The sequence below is a fragment of the Dermacentor albipictus genome, chromosome 1 (genome assembly GCF_038994185.2).
Source record: "Dermacentor albipictus isolate Rhodes 1998 colony chromosome 1, USDA_Dalb.pri_finalv2, whole genome shotgun sequence".
Taxonomy (NCBI): domain Eukaryota; kingdom Metazoa; phylum Arthropoda; class Arachnida; order Ixodida; family Ixodidae; genus Dermacentor; species Dermacentor albipictus.
In genome coordinates, this window is record NC_091821.1 from 216,992,870 (window position 1) to 217,018,028 (window position 25,159).

General features: G+C 43.9%; 1 protein-coding gene across 2 annotated transcripts in view; it reads right to left on the bottom strand.

Moving 5' to 3' along the window:
- Positions 1-4,397: 4,397 nt before the first annotated feature.
- LOC139054202 (protein BANP-like) overlaps positions 4,398-25,159 on the bottom strand; it is a 46,555-nt gene continuing 25,793 nt past the window's right edge. For both annotated transcript variants that reach the window (XM_070530877.1, XM_070530876.1), the window contains 3 exons: positions 17,823-17,944; positions 11,185-11,388; positions 4,398-4,615 (listed from right to left, as the gene is read on the bottom strand). In XM_070530877.1, coding sequence (XP_070386978.1) covers positions 4,448-4,615; positions 11,185-11,388; positions 17,823-17,944 — 494 coding nt within the window. In that variant the 3' untranslated portion in view covers positions 4,398-4,447. The remainder of the gene's footprint in view (positions 4,616-11,184; positions 11,389-17,822; positions 17,945-25,159) is intronic.

A 25,159-nucleotide genomic window follows, 5' to 3' on the forward strand; every position in this document is an offset into this window, starting at 1 on the left:
TGTAACATTTACTTACAATCTCTCATGGACTGCACACACTGACCAAGCATTTTCGACGGCCCTAAAACAACTTGGATACATACGACGTACTATGCAGAAGGCTCCGAAGGCAACTCTTAATGTATAAAACTCTTGTTTGTTCCGTTATCGATTATGCCATCACAGTGGGCCACCCCATAACCAAAATAACACAATCAAACTAGAAGCAGTTCAGAAAAATCCATCCACTTCATTTTCCACCGGTATGACCGCTATTTTTTCACCTTCGTCTGACCTCCCTACGCTGTGACTAACATTACTTTCAGTACGTCGCGATGTGGAACCATTAAAATGTTTGCACAACACAATTGACATGTCCTATCATGCTTCAAACACCGCTTGTATATCTCTCACCAAGCCTTCTTGCACGCGTAACTTCCACAAGCTTAATCTTAACCTTTTCCATACCCGCGCAAATACTTTCAAGCACAGCTTCTTTCCCGGCACTATAGAAGTATGGAATTCCTTACCTGGCTGCCTTCGTTCACTCCCGATAGGCGAATTCGAAAGTGCTATGAAAACCAGTATGCGTAACTGCATGCTTAAATAAGGTTTAGTTTGTGTTTTATGTTTGTGCATTTCACTCCTTCGCTGCTTTTAGAATTGAAGAAAACGATTTTCCAGTTCTTTGGCTGTCGTACAAATACAGTTGCAAATGTTGCAAGAGTTATTGTTGATTTCACTTTATTTTTTGTTCACCACTGTATTAACCCACTTCTGCAATAGCGCTGCTATGGGGCTGCAGTATGTACAAATAAATAAATAAATAAATAAATAAATAAATAAATAAATAAATAAATAAATAAATTGCAACGGGGGTGTTCGCCTAGCAGCACTAGCTCTAGGTTGCAGCGGTAGGCTTAAAACAGGTCGGTGCTATATCGAAACGGGGAAGCAAGCACTCCTCGTCGTCTTCTTCTCATTCACTAGCACCATGCCCACTGCCCAGTGACTTCAGTACAAAATAAATAAATATCGCAAATCTTCTCTGAAACGCGATCAAGAGTGTGAGCAATGCAAGTGACACTTTTGAGGTTATGAAACACGCACTTGAGATGGTGGTAACTTGGTAACTCGTTACGACACTCAGTCTTTCATACGGGATTCCACCGGGCCAAAACCTTTGGCAAGTATCCATAAATGCACACTAAATTGTCCAGCTGTTTGTTTCCTCCACAACGCGGAGAGGATTCCAGGCCGGAAAAAAGGACCCGTTGAGTAGAGCCACAAGCACATTGATCGCGAAGCGGTGGCACAGATCAATTGTTTCGTCCATTCGAAATGTACAGTCGAGACACCCACACGTCCGCAAACGTTCTCAATGTTTTCTGCGTAAATCGCTTCAAAATGCGACTTATCAGACTTTTCTTCTCAGGGGAGTTCTGTCCCATGAAAGATAAAGTTCTTAACGGCTGTGTGATCAAGTTTGTTAAATATTCGCGACACAAGGGTCCTTCCAGGATCGCTGTTAAATTCTCGCCGGCCACTTAGGACATGTTCTACCTTTCGAAAAGCAACTTAAAGGTCATCCCGTCTTCCTGAATTCGCTGGCTTAAGACACACAGCGTTGTCACACAGCATGAACTGTTTCCTACGCACCCAACCATGCAAAAAAAGAAAGAAAAAGAAAATAGGTCGACCAAGTGCCGGCGCTAATGAAGACAAGGTTGACGTAGAGTGCTCAGCTATTTTTTTTTTAAATATACTCATAACAGTTCTTTCGCCGCCCGATTGATGGCCGATCCCCCCGAGTGGGTTGCGCCACATCACTGGGGAACAAGAACAAGAAACTTGACACTCACAACGCGTGGCTGCCTCCGCTTTTCTACGCCCACGGTGAGCGCTGGGCGATTGCTGTGAGACCAAATGCAGTCACAATGCGTAACAAAGGCTCTCACTTTCATCAGCTCGGTGTTCCGAACGCTCACGGTGGGCGCAAAAAGCGCCTACAGCCATGCATGCGCTCCCAGTATCGCGTTTCACTTCCTGAACGCTGTATAGGGGTTCAAATGATACGATTAAATGGTGATTATACCTCTCAGTCTCGTTTTCATGTTCATTATTCACTCATTTCGTATTTTATTCGAATCGTATTCCACGCGCGATTACGTCGAGCTCGTCTTCTTTAGCGTCTACACTGGCCCCTTCTTACGAGTCGATCCCGGGAACAGTACCGTCCTTGGTGCAATGCGGTTAATTTTCTACTATTGTAGCACCAATTACATGTGCACCGTTACTTTTACCTACTGTGCGATAATTATCGCTTCTTGTAGGCCTCACCAAAGCCGCCGTCCAGGCATTATTGCCTCGCGCGAGCCCTGCTTTGTCCAAGCAAATCGCTCCATTTCCCAAAAGCATGCCGTAAAGTGGCTTTGCCTCAACATGTCTATATCTGCGGCGGTGCACCCTTTACAGGGATATAGTGCAACGTGGTTTCGTATACAGGCGCTAATCAGGCCCGTAACGTTAACTACATTTTAATAACTGTTGCGACTCACTACAACGCTTCGGAGGCGCAAAAGAGCCTTTTTTTTTATAAGTAGAGACAGTTTTACCAGAGCGTTACCGTATGCCGGCTACTACGACTGTGCATGCGCAGAGTTCAGCGGGTTCGGGTACAAGTTTACCGGAATGCCCCGCCGCATACCAACGCTTATGCCATATACCATGTTTGCCCCCGCCCCCCATAACATGGCACCACCCAGCCTGCTTCGATCTTAATTCGCCCGCGATTTTTGTTCTCCTTCGTAACAGCAATAAGTGACAAAATTGGCCATCGCTCATACGGGTTCCTCGAAAGAAATGCTTCGCAGTTAAAAAGTTTCGCAACTGCGAAGCTTTACTTTTGAGGAACCTGTATGGGTTTCCTTTGTAGCACTTATCTACGTTTGGGTGGATGTCTCATTTTCCCTTTATTATTTACTTCTCTCCATTTCCCGGATTTCTGCAGAACTATGACGTCAAACTCTTGCCTTTGATTGTGTGTTGTTGACAAATTCGACTTCGCCTGCAATCTGCTAGCCACCTGGTTAGCTCAGATGGTAGAGCGGCTGTCCCGGACCAGGACGAGTTTCCTTTGTAGCCCTTCGTTACGTTTCGGTGGATGTCTCATTTCCCCTTTATTAATTATTTATCTCCACCTTGGGGATTTCTGCAGAACTATTACGTCAAAGCAACAATTGCAAATACAAGATGCTTCCCTTTAGATAGCAAACAGGATATGTAATAGCCAAAAAGAACCCATGTTTTCTCCAACAAACGCATTTACACTAGAATTTCCTTATGTGTGTAATTTACAATGTGCTGGTACTTCTGACTGACCTTGCCTTTTCCAAATGTTTTAGGTTAATTGTCCATCACACAAGAAACCTGGCTGCACACACAAATAGATCTGCCTTTTCACTGTTGTGCAGGGTTTGCAACACCAAACGTCAGTTCTCCACAAAACATGCTGAAAGTGGCAAATGTGCCTTTTATTGTCGTACACAGCATTACAACGCTTGCAATGTCAGGCATTGAATACCAATGCCTGCAACACCATACTTGGGGCACACACAAAGTGGCAGGTTAACCCTTTAATGACAGCACCTATAAATACCCTAAAAGAATGTTTATTTTCTATCTAAATATACAAAAGACATCGAGAATAAGCATAACCAATGAAAAGAGAAAAATTTATTGTAGGAACTTTTTCAGCAATAGGGGAAGCACCAGGCAGAAAACTAAGTGGGCTTCACTCCAAGCCATCTATGGCTTTGTTTCTAATTTGTTTGGACAGCTCTCATCACATGTGAACTATAGCTGTACATTTCATTTGCTTTACATCACATATGTGATACCAATGCAGCCAGAGATCTTGCATCCTCTCACCATGCTTTCAGAAGAAAGCAAGTTGCGTGCCCAACTTCTTCCTTGTCTTGTGTTCCTGCTCTAAACCAACACATGACACTTGCGTCCTGTCGTTCAGTGTTGGCCAAAGACATTTAACCAGAAACTTCGTACTCTATACCAAAACTCTACAAAAAAATGTTTTCTGGTGTGTTGCCTGTAGGCAACGCTTGTCAATAAAGGGTTAATTGACTTGCTGCAAATGCATCAAGCTGAATTACATGCTCTAACTATTTCACTGCTTTAATGCAACTGCTGTGGTACAGTGGTGCTAAGACCTGGCTATTAACCAAGAAGTCATAAGTTCTAACCCTGCCCACAGATATTCTTTTTTTTTTTATGAGCAGCATTTTGTGATGACAGGCAGACCAACTAAAGGAAGGCACGATGCAAAAGCCTGTTTGTGATTTACAGAAAAAAAAAGTTGTTTCCTCTAATGGCAAGCAAAAAAAAAAAAAAATAGGCACAGCACTAATAAATAACAGGTTTATTAGCATTCCATGAAATGTTTACAGCTGCTTTAAGGTATTATGGTAACAGTTGGATTATCATCAGAGGCCCTATCTACAGCTGCTGCCAGAATATGGTTTCCATTTAAAATTTGAATCTGGTGGGTTTGCTGGATCTGGGCAAGTTGTTCAGCAGTGGCGTGAACAACTTGGAAGTCACCATGCTGTGTGCAGAATACCTATGCAGAAAGAATGACAAAGTTAATTTAGCAGCAAATCATTAACATTATGTCAACACAAAGTAACATAAACATCCACTCCCACAATCTTCGATCATAACATGCTCGACTTCTTGCAAAACAACAGCACCAGTGCCCCAGGTGAACTGAGTCTACAGAATCGCTCCAACTAACTCATCACACATATTGGTAGAGATAGAGTAGTTACATACCAGCACATAAACTAAAGAAACAACCAAGCAAGAGAAGCACAATCACACTGCTAGAAGACTTTGCAGACGTAGTTAACAGCGAAATAGATAAAAATAAGGTAGTAATTGGGCTTTCTTTTAGATCTGAAAGAAAGCGTTCGACACGTTAGATCATGAAATACTCCTTGGAAAATTAGCTCAAATGGGATTCCGCAGGCCTTTCATAGAGGTTTTTAAAGACTACTTCAAAAATCGATATCATGTCATTTGAATTCAAAATATAGACAGCGAGTTAATACACGTAAAGCATGGAGTCCCAGAAGGATCCACACTAGGCCCTCTGCTTAATTTGTATGTGAACGATTTAGCCCATCTATCGCTGCACTCAAAGTTATACCAATTTGCTGATGGTACTGCTTAAATATTACCCCATGAAAATTTTAATGAATGCATTACTTTGTTACAGGAAGATATATAATAAATAATGGCATGGTTATTACACAGTTAAACACAGAACAGGTTAGAACACAGTTAATCTGCTTTCACAGTCTGTACAAAAAAGTGCAGCTAACTGAACATCTATACTTGCATAGTGAGCATTGCATTGAGTGCTCTTGCCAAAGGATGCAGTATGCCACAAAAATAAAGTACCTTGGTGTTATTTTCGATGAATATTTCTCATTTGTCCATCACATACAGCATGTAGCTAAATGACTCTGAGCAGTAGTGTAGTCATGTACAAAATCAGATCAGTATGTGATGTTGGTTTAAGAAAACTCACTTTAAGGCTCGAGGTGAAACTGTATTATGGTATGGCATTACGATCTACAGACTTGCTTCGTTATACAGGCTAAACGTGTTAAATAGAATAATAATAAAAAATAACAAACAACACAACATATGGAACAAACAGCAACTCCATCAGCCACAGTGAGCTGATGGTAGAACATGGTATATTTGATGTTAAACAACTTTTTCTTTCGGTGGTATTTACGAAGCATTATTTTGATGGATCATTTAAAACAAAAAAACGTAAAAACTCGTGATCTGCGCAAGACTGAGACATTCGTTCAGGCTAAAGCGTTCACAAACTATGGTAAGAGAACGAGATCATTTTATGTACCGTTCTACTTTAATAAAATACAAGAAGTTTGCAACGTATCGTCATTCAGGAAAATAAAAGATTTTGTACACGGCACGGTTCTGACAAGTGGTTGGGAATAATCGAAGAAAACCATGTGACAGGACTTCTGATGAACTTTCGCTAACAAATGTATAAAACAGACTGCAGTATTATGTTCTTTCTATTTGTATTGTGTTCTTTTACTTTCTAAGTTATTGGTGACTGCTACTCTTCCAAAACATTTACAACCGTATATGATGAAGCACAGGGTTGTGAAGTACATATATTTTGCTGTTGTAATACCTCTTTGCTTACACTATTGCTCGTGCAGGAACAAATACTAGAAATTAGCTGAGCGATGGAGGAAAAGGGAGAGGGAATGGTAGGGAGGAAGGAAAGAAATCGTGTACTTGAATTATGCCTTGTTGAAGGCAAATATACAGTGGTCCGCATAAAAGCATCATGCTTTCGCAGACTACAGGTTACTATTTGTGGCACATATAAGAAATTTAATTTTGCTATTGTACTTTTTTTTTTCCTATTGTTTCCTCTGTTCTTAGAGCACAAGACTGTCACTCGGGCCATAGCACTGCCCAGTCCCGCTCAAAAGCATCACTGCTTTAGCGGGCTGACAAAATATTTGATTTGCATGTTTTCTGTTCTAATGAAAGAAAGAAAGAAATATTAACAGCTTTTAAGGATCTTGTAAAAGCAACAATAAAGAATATATATACCACTAAATAAATATCTCGTCAAAAAGCCGTAACATACATTTGAGTAAGGTCAAAGACAGTAAGGACTACTGTAGAATTCCCTCTATTTCGCGAACTCAATTTTCCTTGATTCCAACCTATACAGAAATTCGATTATAGTAAATTTCAGACAGCCATGCTGCTAGAGAGGAGCACCACTGAAAAAGCTGGTCCTGCGAACTGTTTGCCAAAATAGTTTTTTTAAGGTTATTAGTAAAATTTGAGAGATTACAGGTACACTATGGTGAATTACAATTTTTTTATGTATGTTGTAGAACATGACATATTGTTCGACAGCAGCCCAAATCCCCAAGATGCCACACAAAGAGCAAAAAATTGTGGGCATTAAAAAACAATTGAACGAGAATGTAGGATCCATGTTGCACACATTAATAATACTCTGCACAGACTTGCATGACCGCACGATCTACCAACTGTGAAGCTTGTAAAAATGCTAAAAAACTGTTTCAGTGCTTTTTTTAAGACTACTAAGATATGTCTATTTACTATTTACCATAGTTACTCGAAAATAGGCCCAACACAAATATAGGTAGACCAATATATATTGAACTCCCTGAGAAATAAAAACAATTCATTCGAATATAGGCTGACCCACACTTTTTATAATAACAAAAGACTTTAAACATGACACACGTTTATTCACCATAAGCTCAGCTACTAAATCTCGTCAGTCAATGGTGCAAGCTGCAACCTCGTCGGATGCTTCGAAGGTGTCCACGACACCACAACAAACAATGTCCTCAGTGCCGTCAAGTGCATTTGGTATGCAGCCTTTCTTACAGTCAGTATGGATAATCTCTGCTAACAGATCCAGCAGACTCGACTGAGGAACTCTGTTAGCTCGGTACTTTCACTAGCTTTGGTCACAAATATAAGTCGAGATTCTTTGATCCCGAATATAGGTCAACAGCTCATTTTAGGGAACCTTGTCGGGAAAAAAAAGGTTCACTTATATTCTAATAAATACGGTAGATTAACAATGCAAAAAGCACAAAAATGAATTGATAACACCATCCACACAAAATGTGTGCATGGCAAACGATCAAGTGCTTTTTAAAAGTACAGATGCAGTCTAGTTGAACATGGTTCTTAGACAAGCTTTACAAAAGTTACATTTTGTCTGCTTCGAGAACAAAGACTTAATCCTGGGAGTGTTGATATTGACCATGTAATGCCTAAAGCCTCTAGAGTTCTAAGTTTCGTGCAGTGTACGTGACACTGTTACGAATAAAGAGCAAATAATTGTTTTTTTAGGACTGACATTCGACCTATATGTATCGGAATATATCTACACCATGTGGGACCTTAGGACAAAGTGAAGCACCAATAAAGTGGAAAGCGTTGAAAGCATTACTGTTCATTTTTTTTTTTTTGGGGGGGGGGTGGGGGTGAATATATGCATAATTTCAGTACGCTGAGAGCAAATTCTGGTTTAGGCTGGCCTGCTCTTGAGAACTAAAGGCACATTCTCAGGGTAAGATTTTTCCATAACATGTTAATTCAAAAACTGGAATAGATAGAAACCAATAGTTTTTAAATCCACCTTATATATCTGCACATTTAGAAACTAAGTGCCAAACTGGAGTGGGAACTGAATTATAATTGAAAGCAAAGTCTATTTTTAACTGGAACTCAACTTGAACTGAAATATGTGCAGCCATTTCAGAGCTGAAGCTGAACAAGTCATAGCAAACCAATGGGACAGTTACATGTAAAACAAAGAAAATGTTACAAATCAGTTCGGCAGGTGGTCCTGAAAATTTTATAGGAAATTGTATTTGTCCTGGGTGACTTGCAGTTTTGTCTACTGAACCTGACTCATAAACTAAGCATTTGATCAAAAGCACTGTAAATAAATAAATATAAACTAAGCACTGTAAGTATATCAAAACGCTCTTTTAAAGAGTTTAAGAGCTACATACTCAAAACATCCTGTGCACTTCTGTGCACAAGAGATGTTCAATAACCAAGCTTTCCATTCGAGTCCAAAATTTTAAAATTACATTCTGGGGTTTTACGTGCCAAATCCATTATATAATTACAAGGCACACACCACAGTCGGGGACTCGGGATTAATTTTTACCACCTCAGGTTTTTTAACTTGCACACCTAAAACTAAGTACAAAGGTGTGGCTGCAGTGGTCCCTCTGAGGGCGACCACTGCAGCTGGTATTGAATCCGCGATCTCAAGCTCAGGCCCATCAAAATGCGGCCATGCAAGGCCCTAGCTACTAGGCTACCGCAGTGGGTCCCATTGGAGTTTAAAGGGGCCCAAAACCACCACTTGGAATTGGTGAAATAACATAGTCCACGTGTAGCATACGCTGCTGTGAACATCTCAGCCAAGTTATGCTGTCGTACGAGGTGTGTGGAGCTCGCAAGCGGATTGCGAGGCCACCTTTTTCTCAAACGCTATCTATTCAACAGAGGGCTTCGTCCTCACTCTTTTCAGAACGCTTTATTTTATTATTCCTTTAGACGGTTGCTATTCACCGATAACTGACATCAAGACACGGTCGGCTACATGGCAGAGATACTACGGCCGCCACCGGGTGCCGCCACGAGTCCACTGGCTAAGTGCACTGCAGCTCACTGAGGAAAACTGCGTTTGGCTTATGTTTAGCGCGTCACAGGCACAAGGGGCACAAGGTGTGGCATCTATGTTAACATACAAAATGAAATTTGAACTGCGCGCCATGGTCACATTTAGAAGGCAGAGCGTTGTGGACACTCCCCACTGCGCTCTAGCCTTCGCAGAGCAAGGCATTAAAGGAAGAACGGGAGCACAGCGAAGGCCATGTTTAATTGCCAATAACTCTACTTCTGCTGAACGCATTGAAGTACTTTTTGCAGCAAAGTATTTCTTAAATAGCCTATTTTCCCTTCAAATGCCTTTCCCCACTTCACTTTCTCCACTTCGACAAAAAGTGGTTCAGGGCACCTTTAATACCTTCACTTTCTACTGATGGATATTGATGATAGTTACAATGATAAAGGTTGTACACATTGAATGAATGTATGGTGTTTATTGGCGCAAGGGCGACGTATGGCCAAAGAGCGCCAGGTCCATGGTGATGAGTTCGCAATGTAGTTATGGGTTCTATGAGGTTGATGTGACGTGGCTGTAAAGAGGCCTTAAAAATAGACGCTCTAGAGTGCGTAAAATCTATCTGTAATAAGATTATGTCGATGACAAATGACGTGTTCTCTATGCACTAAAATCCATCGTGAAAGAATGATGCAAGATAAAGAATATGTTAGATTACCTGGAGCACTACTGCCTCGCCAGAGCCCTTGAAACACAAGGGCCTAGAGGCATGTGCTATATGAAACAGCTATCACAGCAGCATCCTCTGAAGAGAAGACACGCTACGAGTGTGTGGGGCTAATAACATGTAACACAACATCTTTCAGGAAGCCTAGGACTGCGTGTCAAAGAGCGGTTCTGGGCCGAGTAACATTACATTACAGGATGAAGGGGTATGTGCTGCCTGTATGCAAGGAAAAAATCTTTCTTTCAGACTCGGCTTTCCAACACTCCAGGACGACGTGGAGGACGGTCAGCCTCTCTCCGCATCTACCACAGGTTGGAGGATCATTTCCAGTGAGTAAAAACTTATGCGTGCCAAATGTGTGTCCTATTCTGATACGACAGAATAGGACATCTGTTCGCCGTGATTTTCGTTCGCCGTGACACATTAATTGCAATGTTAATTAGTGGAATTTCAGTACAGAGTTATATGGTGGCCATAACTTGTTCTTAATATTTTTGTCTGCCAATTTGAATGACCAAGCTGAAAATGCAGGATCACTATGTCTGTGACAGGTAATTCAAAAATTTATTAGAATTAAAATTAAGAAGTAACATGGGCTTCAGGCTCAAGTGCTTAAGATAGAAACATGAATGACGATGATAAAAACTTTAATAAAAATTTGGATCTTCATGGCAAATTAACATTATCATTGTGCTTATGCTTACAAATTTCGCTTCTTTATTTTATCTCCACCAGGCATATTAAAAATGCTGTAGACAAAAAAAATTTTAAATTTTGACTTCAGAATTTTGATCGCTACTGAATTGTTATGAACCTGAATAAGCTGAAATAACCTGGTTTGAACCATTGTTTTATCTGTTCTCATGTTGAACCTCGACCAAACCAGGTTGTTTGAGCAGTAGCTTGAACTGGAAAAAGTCTCGGTTCGACGTCCTGCACTTCCATCTTGCCGCCTGTCTAGTGTTTCAGGGCAAAAAAATTTATTTAAAATATTTAATTGTCTTCACTGTCCTAGACTAAAGCAAAAAAGAATATCAGAATAGAAATACCATAAAAATTTAAAATGTCAAAGCAATGCACCTTATAGTGAAAGAGAGAGCTATCAGCCACCAATCGTCATTTTTTTTTTTTCTTCAAAAGATATAAACCAAGTTCTGTGCAGAAAGACCTCAGGTTGACCAATAGGAGAACATGCTGACCAGCATACCTGCCCCTCAGACACTGCAGCCGCTGCTGCTAGCTCAGCTTCCTCATTGTTTCCATCCTCGATTGTTCGCAGAGAGAAAGTGCAAAACTCCGAGGCTTGTGGAACTAGCTCGATGCTGTTCATGCTGTCATCCGACACTTCTGGCTCATTGTGGACAGCCCCTGCCTTCTGGCCCGATGAACCTGTTGCGGTTGAACCGGATACCTGGACAGGCAACCAATTCAGCAGCTACAGCGCACTGCTTATTCACACTTGCATGGATAATGGTCTCCACAGACAAATAAAACCGCTGTAAAAGCCATAAAATGGATTATTATTGCCCCGTAATTTTTCCACAAAGGTTGCAATATGTTATGAACAATAAATAACATACAACATACACAGTCGAACCCACTTAGCACTATACCGTTTTTAACAATATATCGAATATAACAATGAGCAGCCGATGCACTGCCTTTTGCGAGTGTTTTATGGTGAAATAAACCACTTCATACAATGTGCCTATGCTGCATTATCGATTATAAAAACTAAATCTGGCTACTGGGTGTGTGCGCCAAAAAGAAAATGAAAGCAAAATTCCTGAAAAAAAAAATACGAGCCGCCGCACCTGCCTGCATACCATACAACTTTGCCTTTGCATTCGAAGGTATGTGCCCTACACACATCTTTGTAATGCTATAAGTGGGTTCAACTATAATTCTTTCTGTCGAATTAAAACATTTGAATGTTTGTCCCCTCTGCTTCTTTTTTTTTTTGCAACCCCGTTGTAACAATTCTCGGTTATAGCATATAACAATGGGATTTTCATTGCACTTGAATACTGTTATAAGTGGGTTCAACTGTAATGCAGTTTATTAGCTTTCTCAGTGTTTTTTAAAGGACAATAGAACAAAAATTACTGAGAGCTGGGAAAGCATAGGCCCCAGGAAAACACAACAGAACAAAAAAGCATACTTTTAACTTGAAAAGTGGCATTTTCATAAAACTTTGCTTACAAAGGCTAACAAGAAAACTCAAATTAAAATTAGTGGTCATATTTACTCAGACAGTATTGCCAATATGAGAATGAATCATTCTGCAAGACGAGAGATGCACAGCAGAGTCTGGTCAATATTCTATGCATAAACGAAGAAACTGCTATGCATGGGGATGTGCGAGGTACAATTCAGTCCCGATTAGCTGCGGCTCCTGGAACGGCTCATCACCTCCATGGGCATAATCTGTGTTGCATAGTAAGTTTGCAGGAAAAATTCACTGTCATCAATCAACGACTCTCCCAACTTTACATTGCCATCGGCGTTCACATATTTGTAAACATTGCCTAGAACCAGCTCATACGTGACCACAACCACAAAACATGGCCTTCCACATCATCACTGTCACATGGAACTGTAAAGCAACCCTTTGTAAAATAGCTTTATTTTTTTTTATTTTCCATGGCATGCTGGAATCGTAAGACTTGTTTGCGCATGGGCAGAAGCACTTTTGTGTAATGAGTAAAGCCTGTAATCTGCGACATGAACTTATGCGATAGTAGCACCTTTTTTTAAACGTTTTTTTACATATACTCATAATTTTTTTAAATTTTTTTTATTACTTAAAGTATTTCAATAAAGTTGACCCTTCAAGGAAGAGACAAGTACTCAACGAAAACGTTAATTTTCTATGTACCATGAATTCCGAGCATGTGGCCCCCACCCCCTCGAAAGTCGAAATTACCGGCGTACTGGCAAAGTGGCGGGGGGAGAGAGGGGGGGAGGGCACTATCCCAGAAGGGCACCAAAATTTGAGATGGCGATGACAAAAGTTTTTTCTTGCAAAAAAAAATGCAGTGCACATGGTTTTAAAATCTTATTGGGAAGATGAACTTTATTAGCGAAACCATCAAAAGACTCCTGAGAGTCGGTAGCAAAAGAAAGTTTGCAGCCCTCCGCTATAAGTTCACCCCGGTTTCTGGCACCACGGCTCCAACATTTGCCAGCCCGCCATGCAGGTCACTGTCCTCCAAACCATTGAGTGTGTTTTTAAAGATGCCCCCCTTGATGGACCCTGCCACTGTCTCCTCCAATACAGTGGCCCAAGCCTTGGCAACAGAATCAAGGACCTCCTGCCGCGACAGCTTCTTCCAAGTTTCCTTTCGGTGTTACTCTCTTCCTCATGCATATATTCCTCCCACAAACGTCGTACGGTGGTTTTAAACGGCTTGTTCCAACATACGTGAGCGAGCTGCAGGATGCTCATGCATCCCACAGGCACGTAGAGCACGTCGGTAGAGCACTTCGAAAGCAGTTTTCGCAACTTGCATTTTATGAATGGGCGCCTGGTCCAGCACCCGTAACCGCCACACGTCATTGTCGTTTGGGCCCCAAACTCTTTATAGCCACTCTTGCATCTTTTCTTAAGTCATCCACCCATTCTTAGTGGCGATGAGACAAACATTTGCTATGAGTGAAGAAAAAAAAAGTCAGCATTGTGATACAATGAACTCGGCAGCATTCTGACTCCTCGCTCCAGTCAAAAATAAAATTATTCTCACCTGGTATGCAAAGGCATGCAAAGGCCCTAGCTGAAATTTTCCTGGTTGGTTCTTTGAAGATAACGAAGGCCGGGAGCTTGTGGCCGGTGGTGCGTGCAGCTAGGGCAACCGTGAAGCCTCGCCAGGCACATCCAGCATTTGCAATGCACATGGTGCTTTCGCCAACCAAGTTGTTTGTCCTGTTCGCCGGATTGTCGATGCGGACCATCGTCTCATCCATAATGGCGATGTACAAAGTGTAGCCATTGTGCCGTCGCAGGGAGTTCGCAGAAGTCCGAAAGGCACTTGCCGCCTCCAGATATTCCTCAGGCATTTTTTGGCTCTCATTCATGGCGCGACGCATTGCAATGCCAAACCGCTGCTTCCACCTATTTATATAATGACTGGAAGCAACGAAGTTTCCCAACTGCATGTTGATGGCTATTTTGACACCCTCTTCAGAAAGTAGCCAGTTGCTAATGACACGTCCTGCACTTCTTTTGCGCTCAAAGAACTCGAACAGCGCATTGTCCACGTATACACTGAACACTGGTGTGCCATTACAGTCGACTCCCGATAATTCGAAGCCGCTTAATTTGAAATTTCGCTTAATTAGAAGTGAAGTGCTGGTCCCGTCAGTTTTGCATGTAATTCTAAGTCCTCATCCAGTAATATTGTTTAATTGGAAGTTAATTTTCAGCCGAAATCCTCGAGGTGACCGTCATTCTTTCGTAGAATGTGCAATTTTTTAAGTGTTGCAACAGTTCCGTGCTCCGCGTTGGTGTCATCGCCACCGCAGCCGCCTGCAACGCCATCTTGGAGTGGCGCGATTATTCATTGCTACGGCTGCCGTGGACTCCGCGATCAACTCCGGCGGGAGGCAAAGCGGCTCCCGCCGGAGGCCACGCGCGGCTGCCGCGCGTGGCTGGAGCTGATCGCAGAGGCCACGCGGGTGCCATAGGTGCACGCAGCGCTGCATACTGGCAGTGGCGAGATTGTGCGAGATTAGCCTTGCAGCGTGCGCAGCGTATGTCGAGGCGTGTGTTGGTCGAGCGCCTTTGTGCGGGTAGCTCGTAGGCTAGGTTGTTCCACGGGTGATTCGGAATTGACTGTACCTAGTCGTGCAGTTTATAGCCATGGCAAACCGTGGCTCTTATCGCACGCTCGACCTGGCAACGAAAGTCGAGGTTTTGAAGAAAGTTGAGAAGGGAGGTGCCGCCAAACAAGACATAGCGCGGAAGTACGGGATCAAGCCGAACACACTCTCAAACTACATCAAGAACAAGCGCACAATAATGGATGCATTTGAGAACGACAAGTTCAAGACTTCTCGGAAGTGAATGCGCACCGGCGCTTACCCAGAGTTGGAGAAGGCTCTGCTGGTTTGGATTAGGGAGGCCAGGAGCAACAAACTTCCTCTCAGCGGAGACATCGTTGCGATGAAAGCCCGAACGCTTGCAGCAATGTTGGAGATCGATGACTTCGTTTCGTCAGATGGATGGCTGACGCGCTTTAAAGATGGCCGTGACCTGGTTTTCAAGAGCGTGTGTGGTGAAAAGGCGTCCGTTAACCAGGAAACATGTGCCACGTGGAAGGACGGAAAGCTGCGTGAATATCTCGCCGAATACAGACCGGAAGACATCTTCAATGCAGATGAGACTGCACTCTTCTATCGGCTTCTACCAGAGAAGACCCTGACATTCAAGGACGACAACTGTGCTGGGGGCAAACGCAGCAAGGAGAGAGTGTCGGTGCTGATCGCGGCAAACATGACTGGCACGGAACGATGTCGGTTACTTGTGATCGGGAAAGCCGCGAAGCTGAGATGTTTTAAAGGCGTGAAGATGCTGCCTGTGGACTATGAGGCGAACAAGAAAGCGTGGATGACGGCCGAAATCTTCAAGAGCTGGATAAGCAAAGTGGACCGTAAGTTTGCTGCTACGAACCGCAAGGTGTTGCTCCTTGTCTATCACTGCAGTGCTCACGTGAATGTGCCAGCCTTGAGTGCAATACGCCTCGCGTTTTTGCCTGCAAACACAACGGCTGTTTTGCAGCCAATGGACCAAGGCATCATCAAGAATATTAAAGTCCTGTACAGGCGGCACCTCCTCGAGCGCATGATTTTGTGTATGGATAGCTCCACAAAGTACGAGGTGAGCCTGCTTAGTGCCATCCACATGTTGGCGCGAGGATGGGATCGTGTGAAGCAAGAAACAATCGCAAACTGCTTCAGGGCTTGCGGTTTTGTGGCAGCTTCTTCGGAGGATGCCTCTGAAATTTCAGCGGAGGAAGCGCCAGCAAGCGAGCTTGACGGCACTGATTTTGGTGATGCTCTCGGGGACGTCAATTTTGAAGATTACGTCGCCGTAGACAAGGCAGTCGAAACGTGCGGTGCGCTGACGGATAGCAAAATTGTAGAAATTATTCGGCCCCAGGAAGCGACTGAGGAAAGCGACGATGACATTGAAGGCGAGCCGCAACCTAAGGCTGCTGATGTAGCTGCGGGCCTTGCTCTCGCGGAGCGCTTCTTTGCCGCTGAAGGTAACGTGGAAGAAGCGTTCCGCCACATCTACAGCCTGCAGAACTTGCTTTCAGCAGCACGATTCGGCAAGAAGAAGCAAAGCAAGATGACCGACTATTTTTCTTAGAGAAAATACTCGATTTCGCCACAAATAAAGTGCTGTTTTTTGTGTTTTGTGCTTAATTGGAAGTTCGTTTATTTCGAAGTTTTTTGTGGTCCCCGTGAACTTCGTATTAACGGGAGTCGACTGTACTTAGCTTCTGTCGAAGTTAGGCTTTCCCGTAGTTTTGCTGCAGCAAATTGTCAAAATTCTCCCATTCCCGTATCTGTTTCTGGTAGAGCTTGAATTGAAAAGACGTCTGGTGCACGTTTTTCTGTTTTCTCGATGGCATTGGATGACCTTGATTTTCTTTGCTACTGTGTAGGAATGCATGACCTGAAGCCGCCAAAACAAAACAACAAATGGCACGTAGCATTTGGGCTGCAAAGTAGAATTGAATTGGATCGGATTTTTGGACTGAATCTGGCAAGCCAGTGTTGCCTGGGCACGGCGTGTAACACTGGCGTGGGGGGGGGGGGGTGGGGGGGCTTTCCCGGAACACGGCGTGGAAATTTGAAATTAGCAGTGAAGTTGGGGGGAGGGGGGGGGCTTTTGCACAGGTCGGGGCGCTTGCTCGGAATTGTACAGTAAATTAGCCAAATAGAATATACGCTGAAAATACTAAGCATATTCAACAAGAAGGAAAACTATATTGTAGAAAGCTTATCCAGTCATAGGAGGGCAGCACAAGGCAGAACAGTGGTAGAGAGCTTCACTCCAAGCCAACAATGGCTTTGTTAGGAACTTGTACAGACAGTTCTCATTGGACGAGAACCACAGGTGTGCAATGCATTTGCTTTACATTACCTGTGTGATAGCGCTGAAGCTGGGGATCTTGCATTTGTCTGTCTTCTCTGAGCACGCTTTCTAAAGAAACCGAGCACTGCGGCAAACGTCTTCCTCATCCTGCTCTAATCCAACAAATGATGCTTGCTGCCTGTCATTCAGTGTTGGCTGAATACATTTAGCCAGAAACAACGAACTTCATACTGGAACTTGGGGGAAAAAATTTTCTGGTGTATACTCATCCATAAAGGGTTAATAATCTTTGCATTGACAATATGTCCCTGCTATATACACTTGTAAATAATGAGATGAGTAACACTAGCAATTACAATATGCATTGAGGTAAGCACATAGCTACAAATCGACAAAGCTATGCTGGCTGTGTCGCTTTCTTGATCCTGTACTGTAGACAGTTGTGGGCAAATCAGGAAAAGCTGACCAACAGAATGAACGAGGATGAGGAAGTAGAAGCAATGACAGAAGCCACTGAAGGAAAGCCACAGGTAAGGAGTATAAACGTTTTTCTGCAGTGTAACGTATCCACTACAATATAGTAATTGCTTGGAACCCAGTACACATTTTTTTACATTCTGTACAAATTTGTGGGTACATCATGGCATGTGGTCGAACTAAACTAGAGCAACAACACACCTCACTAATGCCAGATTAACCAAGGTAGACTGCGTTGCTGCTTTACTAACCAAAGAGACGCTCACCTTTGGATTCAAAGGCAGTCCCCTTTTCTTGCGCCGAAATGCTGTACGGCATTTTGAGTCTATATTCAGCTTGATTCTGTCCCAGTCGGCATTGGTCACCTCAAACAAATGTGTTAGATGACCTGAAACAAAAGTTTTAAAAAGGAAAGCTTTAACTACAGAATGCAGTAGCACAACACTCATTTTCAGGTAAGGCAGCCAGCCCAATACACATTGTTTCCTTCAGTTCAGTAATTAAAACAGGCACAGCACAGCATGAATAAATAGATGCAAGCAGATGGGGCAGCACTGGTGTCCTCACCTACTTCAAGTGGCCACATGCTCATGTACAGTTACAACAGTACAGCCTAAAGGTTGACACTTGTTAGGGGACAAACAATCTAGCATCAATTGACCAGCTTAAAAAAAGGTGTAGTCAGTGTTTCTATTGCCCCTTTCGTTCCGTCTTGTGTCTGTGTTTGCACACTTGCCATTCAGTAACCTAAAAAAGGTAGTTTGATGAAATGACAATTTTTCATGCATCTTGACACAGACACTTCTCTTTCCTTGTCTAGTGAAGATGTTGTACCAATGGTCTTCTGTTTAAATTCATGTTTTAGTTAACATTGTACTCATTCCAACCTTTTTCTTTGCAGCTGAACAATTTTTCATGAAGATTGTGTTCAAAATATGCAACTTATTTCAGGGTGCCCCTTTTCTAATGCACAACACTAATAAAAATAACTGATCTAAGCCACAGTTTTCACAGCCAGGTTATATGGCTAGGCGGATGTTAACAGCAAGAAAAGTTTCAATGGTAATTTGGCTAACATATTAAAATGTGCTAATTAACTTTCATTCACCTTAGGAACAAGTTGAAATTGCGAAATTAAAGGGATGGACAACCAATTTTTATAGTAACCACTTTCCATTAAAGCAACAGAAAGCTTACCGGTGAGTGTGCAATCATACAGTGGCAACATGAAAAATGCCGTGGAATATTTTTTACCAGAATTTATCAATCTGCAGTGACAATATAGTCCTACGCTGGACACATGCTGGAAATGGTGATAGGTGAGCGCGATAGCAATTATACACTGGCATTGGTGGGAAGCAGGTGCCATATGCAGCCCTAGCTGTAAGAAAGTAATATTTTATTTATCAAGGCGATGCTCCTGTGGTTCATGTTTTCGTAAGTGTTGAAAAATTTCTACATACTAGCTACGTGCTTTCATTGTTTCCTGTCCCACTGCTTTAGTCCAACACAAGTCAAAACTTAGCCAAGCTAAGTTGTAGAATATGCCAGTAGTGCTTACTAGTGGTACCCATGTATGGCGAAATTAGTCAATGGCATATTGTATCTCGCAGGGAGACAGAACTCAGGGTACTCACATGCAAACTTGTGGGCATACAAAAGTAGTCACATGCGCTGCCATGCAATGAGAGACGCCATGACTCTGCCGCCCCACTCGGTGCAGCAAAGGCAGTACCGCTTGTTAGTGTGAACTTTTCTTTTTTTTACTTCGTAATATGCATAGAATAAAGTGCTATATCGTTAGTAAATTGTTATATCGCGAATTTCGTTATATGGAAGTTTGTTATATCGAGGTTTAACTGTACTTTGTGTATACTCTTTCTGCATGTTATTTAAAAATTACATTCTAGGATTTTATGTGTGAAAACCATGATGCACTTATGAGGCATGTCATAGTGAGGGACTCCAGATTAATTTCAACCACCTGGAGTTCTTTAACTTGTACCCCATTGGCATAGCCAGCGGGTTTGGGGGGGTCGAAGCCCCCCTTCCCCCTTTCCTACGGAACAAAAAGTTTTAAGGGAGGTGGGCTCCGAAATAGCAACATGGATGAAAGGGAAAGTTTCAATGTGAAAGGAAGGCCAGGGCTAGTGGCAGTCCAAAGGGCCCTAGGGGGGAGGACGGTGTCGTGGGGGCAATCCCCTCTCTCATACACAAGCATTCTGGCCCCGCTCATGGCGCACCTCTACCTCATTCCAGAATGTGTTAACCACAACAGCTGAGGGGGGATCAGAGCTAAGAATTCCACATACAGATAAAGATAGGACGAGCATGTGCATAAAACTTGGGAGCATTGTTGCTCTCCACCAGGCCTTCGTGTTGTCGAGAGCTTCTCATTTCTGGTACTTGAACAAATCGTCCACCACGCTGTGCCGAAGCTTTATGAAAATATTGCAACTTGCTTGCCTAGAAAACCCATAAGCAGCCCCCCCCCCCCTTTTTTTTTCTTTTCCTTTCCCTTGTCTTTGACTTTCATTATGTTCATAAACTTGAGAAGAGCTTGTGTTAGGCTAGTTTGAACACACTGTTTATCAATGATGGGGGTGCTGGGCCAGGGAAGCTAAGAAAACACCAAACGAACAGGTGGGAAGTGTCAAGAATGGCGAGCTGTGAAACAAGATTGCCACACAGTTACGACAGGGCGACACGACGCGCACCTCTCCCTCTCCGTCGCTGCAGCTGGGAGGCGTTCAAAGAAGCGACCTTTGCGCTAGAATCCGCCGCCTTCCTCCAGCCCCTTCGACATTGTGACGGAACTAGTTCGGTGCGTGAACAATGATTCCGGAGTTCCCCAACGCGGAGCTGATTTGACACGCATGGACAAGCTGCCGTGGGGACAACGTATTTTGGTGCGTCTCACGCTTCGGCACCCCGCCAACGCCGTCGTCGGGCATCAGAGCGCGGTTGCCTTTGTGTCTGTAAACTGGTCTGCAGAGCAGCTGCGAGTTGGTGATGAGTGAACGAACAGTCGCCGCGTCGTATGACCGGCGGATCGAGTGTATAAAAACTGTGGCTGTGCGAATGCTGAGGACACTTCTCTTGAGCAGTCATGTTAGACTGAGTCACTTCTCTCATGCAGTCCTGTTGGACTAATACTCTTTTTCTCAAGCAGTCATGTTAGACTGATTTAGTTTCTGTAAATAAACTCTTTTCCTCGTTCTCGATGAGAAGCAGTTCTTCACTTCATCAACGATCTCAGCATAAATAAGTTGGACGACGGCATGGGCCAGCTACCTTCGAATTCATGCCGTACTCCAATCTTGGCAAAGGACCACGGACGATGGGATTGAGCCCCCAATCCTGACAACTGGCTGACAGCGGTGAGATGGACTTTGCGACATGGTGCTGTATCTGCGGTGAGTGCTTGGTTTTTGCTTTGACTCTCTAGGCTTCATTTTGGGGTTGTTCTGTTTAGAACAGTAGGGAAGCTAGATTGTTGTGTGTTAGCTAGGTTGTGTTTTCCTAGCTAGATTTAGAGAGCAGAATCAAGGCAGTAAAGCAGCAGTCATGGAGTTAAGGACACTGCTGAGAGACGAGTTGTTGATTGTTGGTGAGGAACTGGGCCTAGATGTATGCAAGGAAATGCTCAAATCGGAATTATTGGAGCTAATTTCCAATCAGGCCAGTGAGGAAGATATTGAAATGGGAATGGAACTTCTCAAAAAGAGAGAGAAACGGGAAAGAGAAAGAGAAGAACGGGAAAGAGAAAGAGAAAAGCGAGAGAGAGAGGAACGCGATAAAGATCGCGAGTTTCAGTTAAGGAAAATGCAACTTGAACTTGAAAGCAAACGTTTGGAGTTGCCTCAAGGAAGTGAAGGCGCTCTGGGACGATCAAGTGAGGCAGAATCGTACCGCATGGACAGGCTATTAAAGCCATTTGAGGTCGGGACCGACATAGGCTTGTTCCTAAGCAATTTTGAAAGGACTTGCGAGAAGATGAACTTCGGTCCGAGTACATGGCCACAGCGGTTGCTGTCTATGTTGCCGTGTGAGGCGGCAGAAGTAATCGCCAGACTAAGTGTGCAGGATGCATATGATTATGCAAAAGTTAAGGCTAGTCTCCTGAAGAAATACCGCCTTTCAGCCGAAGCTTTTCGGCAAAGGTTTAGGAGCACAGGCAAGAAAGATAGCGAGGGCTATCCGGAGTTTGCATATAGCTTAAAGGCCAACCTAGTCGAGTGGCTTAAAAGCGCGGAAGCGTACGACAGCAGAGACATGATCATTGAATGCATGTGTCTAGAGCAGTTTTACAAAACCATCCCCCAAGCTGTGAAACTGTGGGTGCAAGACAGAGGTAATGTAAACACTGTGGAAAGGGCGGCTGAATTAGCCGAAGAGTACGCAACCCGTAGAAAGTTGAACGCCGAGGAGGGAAACTGGGACGGTCGAAATGGACCGCGGAAACCATTTCCGTTCAAAAAGGGTGCGCAAACTAGACGATCAGAGCCTGTAGACATGGCGGAAAAGCCCGCAGAAAAGAGCGAGGAGAAACTTAACGGAGAAACCGCACAAAAAGAACAGAAAAGAAAATTCGAATCTGTTAGACCAATTCGCTGTTACAAATGCCACAAACTGGGACATATAGCTGTAAACTGCGAGAAGTCTAGCGTAGTTTTTTCCTACGTGGAGGAAAAAGATGAGAATATGGAATTTTTAAGTCCATATCTCCACGACCTGCAAGTTAATGGAAAACCATGCCGAGTGCTAAGAGACAGTGCCGCCACGCTGGACATTGTCCATCCGTCTTACGTGATGGTAGATGACTTCACCGGAGAAGTAGCATAGATAAAACAGGTTGTAGAAGAACACAGCGTGTGTCTGCCCATGGCCAAAGTCAAAATCAGTGGACCATTCGGGGAGCTAGAGACTGAGGCTGCAGTTTCCAAATTTTTGTCACTGCAGTATCCGTACATCTTTTCGAATCGTTCGAATCAGTTACTGCGTGACAGAGGGCTCAAACTGGGAGAGGGCATAGTACAGGCATTGACCAGAGGCCAAGCTCGTAAGATCGCGGCGCTTTCGGCTGAAAATGCTCAAGCTCCTCCAGCTGAAGCAGAAAAGGGGATAACTTCAATACCCGAATCCGAGCTAGGCCCGAGGGACAAAAGAACAGTTGAGGAGAGCCTGCCAGCTGACCAGCTCAATGAGAGCGTAGCACTAGAGTGTCAGAGTTCTAGCCTGCAGGAAGAGCAAGCAGACGCGCTCACAAGCGAGACAGGGTCGTTATTATCACCGGCCTCAAAGAACTTTGATCAACTCTTACGCGTGGATAGAGAGTCACTGGCAGCTGAGCAAAAGAATGATGAGAGCTTAGCTAAATTACGTGACACAGCTAAAGAAGGCATTGCTAGGCGCAACGTAACGATACATGAGAGAGGAGGATTGTTGTATCGGCATTACAGAGATCGAAAGGGTAGGATTTTAGATCAGTTAGTCATACCTACTAAGTATAGGGAGGACCTTTTGAGTCTTTGTCATGGAAATGGGTGGTCCGGCCACCTAGGCATAAACAAATCAAAGGAAAGATTGCTTATGGAATACTACTGGCCTGGCTGTTTCAAAGATGTAGAAAACTTTGTGAGATCATGCGACGCCTGCCAGCGTTCTGGTAAACCAGGGGAGACATGGAAAGCTCCACTGAAGGTAGTGCCCTTAATAACAGAGCCTTTCAGACGGCTTGTAATAGACACGGTAGGGCCTCTTCCAAAAACAAAATCAGGCTACAGGCACTTGTTTACCATGCTGTGTCCGGCTACCAAGTTTCCAGAAGCAATCCCTTTGAAAGAGCTCAGCTCCACCGAAGTAGTAGACGCGCTTTTGACAGTGTTTGCACGAGTTGGGTTTCCAGCCGAAATTCAGGCAGATCAAGGGTCAGTATTCACGAGCGCACTGACTTCCACATTCTTGCAAAAGTGCGGGGTAAAGTTAATACACAGTTCTGTCTATCACCCTCAGTCAAACAATGTAGAGAGGTGGCCTTCGGTGCTTAAGCGAGTTTTGCGTGCGCTCTGTTACGAGCACAAGGAGGACTGGGAGAACTGTCTGCCGGCAACTTTGTTTGCTTTGCGAACGGTTCCACATGAGGCGACAGGGTTCTCACCAGCAGAACTAGTGTATTGGAGGACACTCCGGTCTCCACTGAGAATGTTAAGAGAGATGTGGGAGGAAAGAGGGGAGAGTCCAACAGTGGTTGAATACGTGCTAAATTTACTGGAACGGCTAAGCGCAACCCAAGAACTAGTCGGAAAGAACATGGCAATAGCTCAAAAGAACGCCAAAGTCTATTACGACAAGAATGCGAGGCTTCGTACGTTCAAAGTCGACTTAACGATGAAAGCGGAAAAGTGTAGGTTTGGTTGTTCGCAGGTTACTTATCTGGGCCATGTTGTCGGTCAGGACATGAGACGGCCGGCTGAGCTGAACATAGCTACGATTGGAGAATTTTCTCAGCCGCGCCCGAAAACGGACCTTCGTTCATTTCTGGGACTTGTGGGGTACTATCAATGGTACATTCCGAATTACTCGCAATTGGCAAGTCCACTAACAGACGCCCTCCGAAAGGGAGCACCGAGTAACGTACACTGGGATAAGGACAAAGAGAACACTTTCCAAAGTTTGAAAACGCTATTGGTTTCTCGCCCTGTGCTTCGCGCGGCAGACTACACAAAGGAATTCATAGTTCAATGCGACGCAAGCGACAGAGGTATGGGCGTGGTACTTAGTCAGGTCGGCGACGATAACGAGGAGCATCCTATCCTCTACGCCAGCCGTAAACTAAATGTAAGAGAGGAAGCCTACAGCGCTTCAGAGAAGGAATGCGCTTGTTTGGTTTGGGCCGCCCAGAAGTTGTCGTGTTACTTGTACGGAGCGAAGTTCATCTTCGAGACCGACCACTGTCCTCTGACGTGGCTCAATCAAATGTCACACAAAAACGGCCGCTTGCTCCGATGGAGCCTCACTCTCCAAGAGTACAACTTCTCCGTTAGATATAAGAAGGGAAAGTTGCATAGCAATGCGGATGGTTTGAGCAGGCTAATTTGAATTCTGCGTTTGAGGGTCCCGCCTAAATTTTAGGGTTACTAGTGTTAGCTTTTCTTTAGGCGAAGAAAATCCCCTCTCATTCAGCAGAATTCCCTCCATTAATTGCTGAATTTTTCAGCAGGAATTTGCTTCAGAAATTGGCATAGTGAAATGTAGCATTTTTTTTTTGTTTCTGCACTTATGTTGTTGTTGTTTTTTTGAAGCCTAGCGAGTCTAAAGTGAGAGCCAATGCACGTCATCTCGGCGCAGAGCCGTGTTGTGGGGTTCATTTTGCAGTTGCCTGTCCTTGTTGGATGTTTTGGGGCGGTGACATCAATGCACAAGTGGTCGCTGCGAGCCAAGACATCAATCCCCCCCCTGACCAGCAGCCGTTCTCTTCCTGCCTAGCGGTTGTCAGCGCTAGACAGTCGAGACTTTCCGGGCCATGGAGGCGCTGTCAAGAATGGCGAGCTGTGAAACAAGATTGCCACAGAGTTACGACAGGGCGACACGACGCGCACCT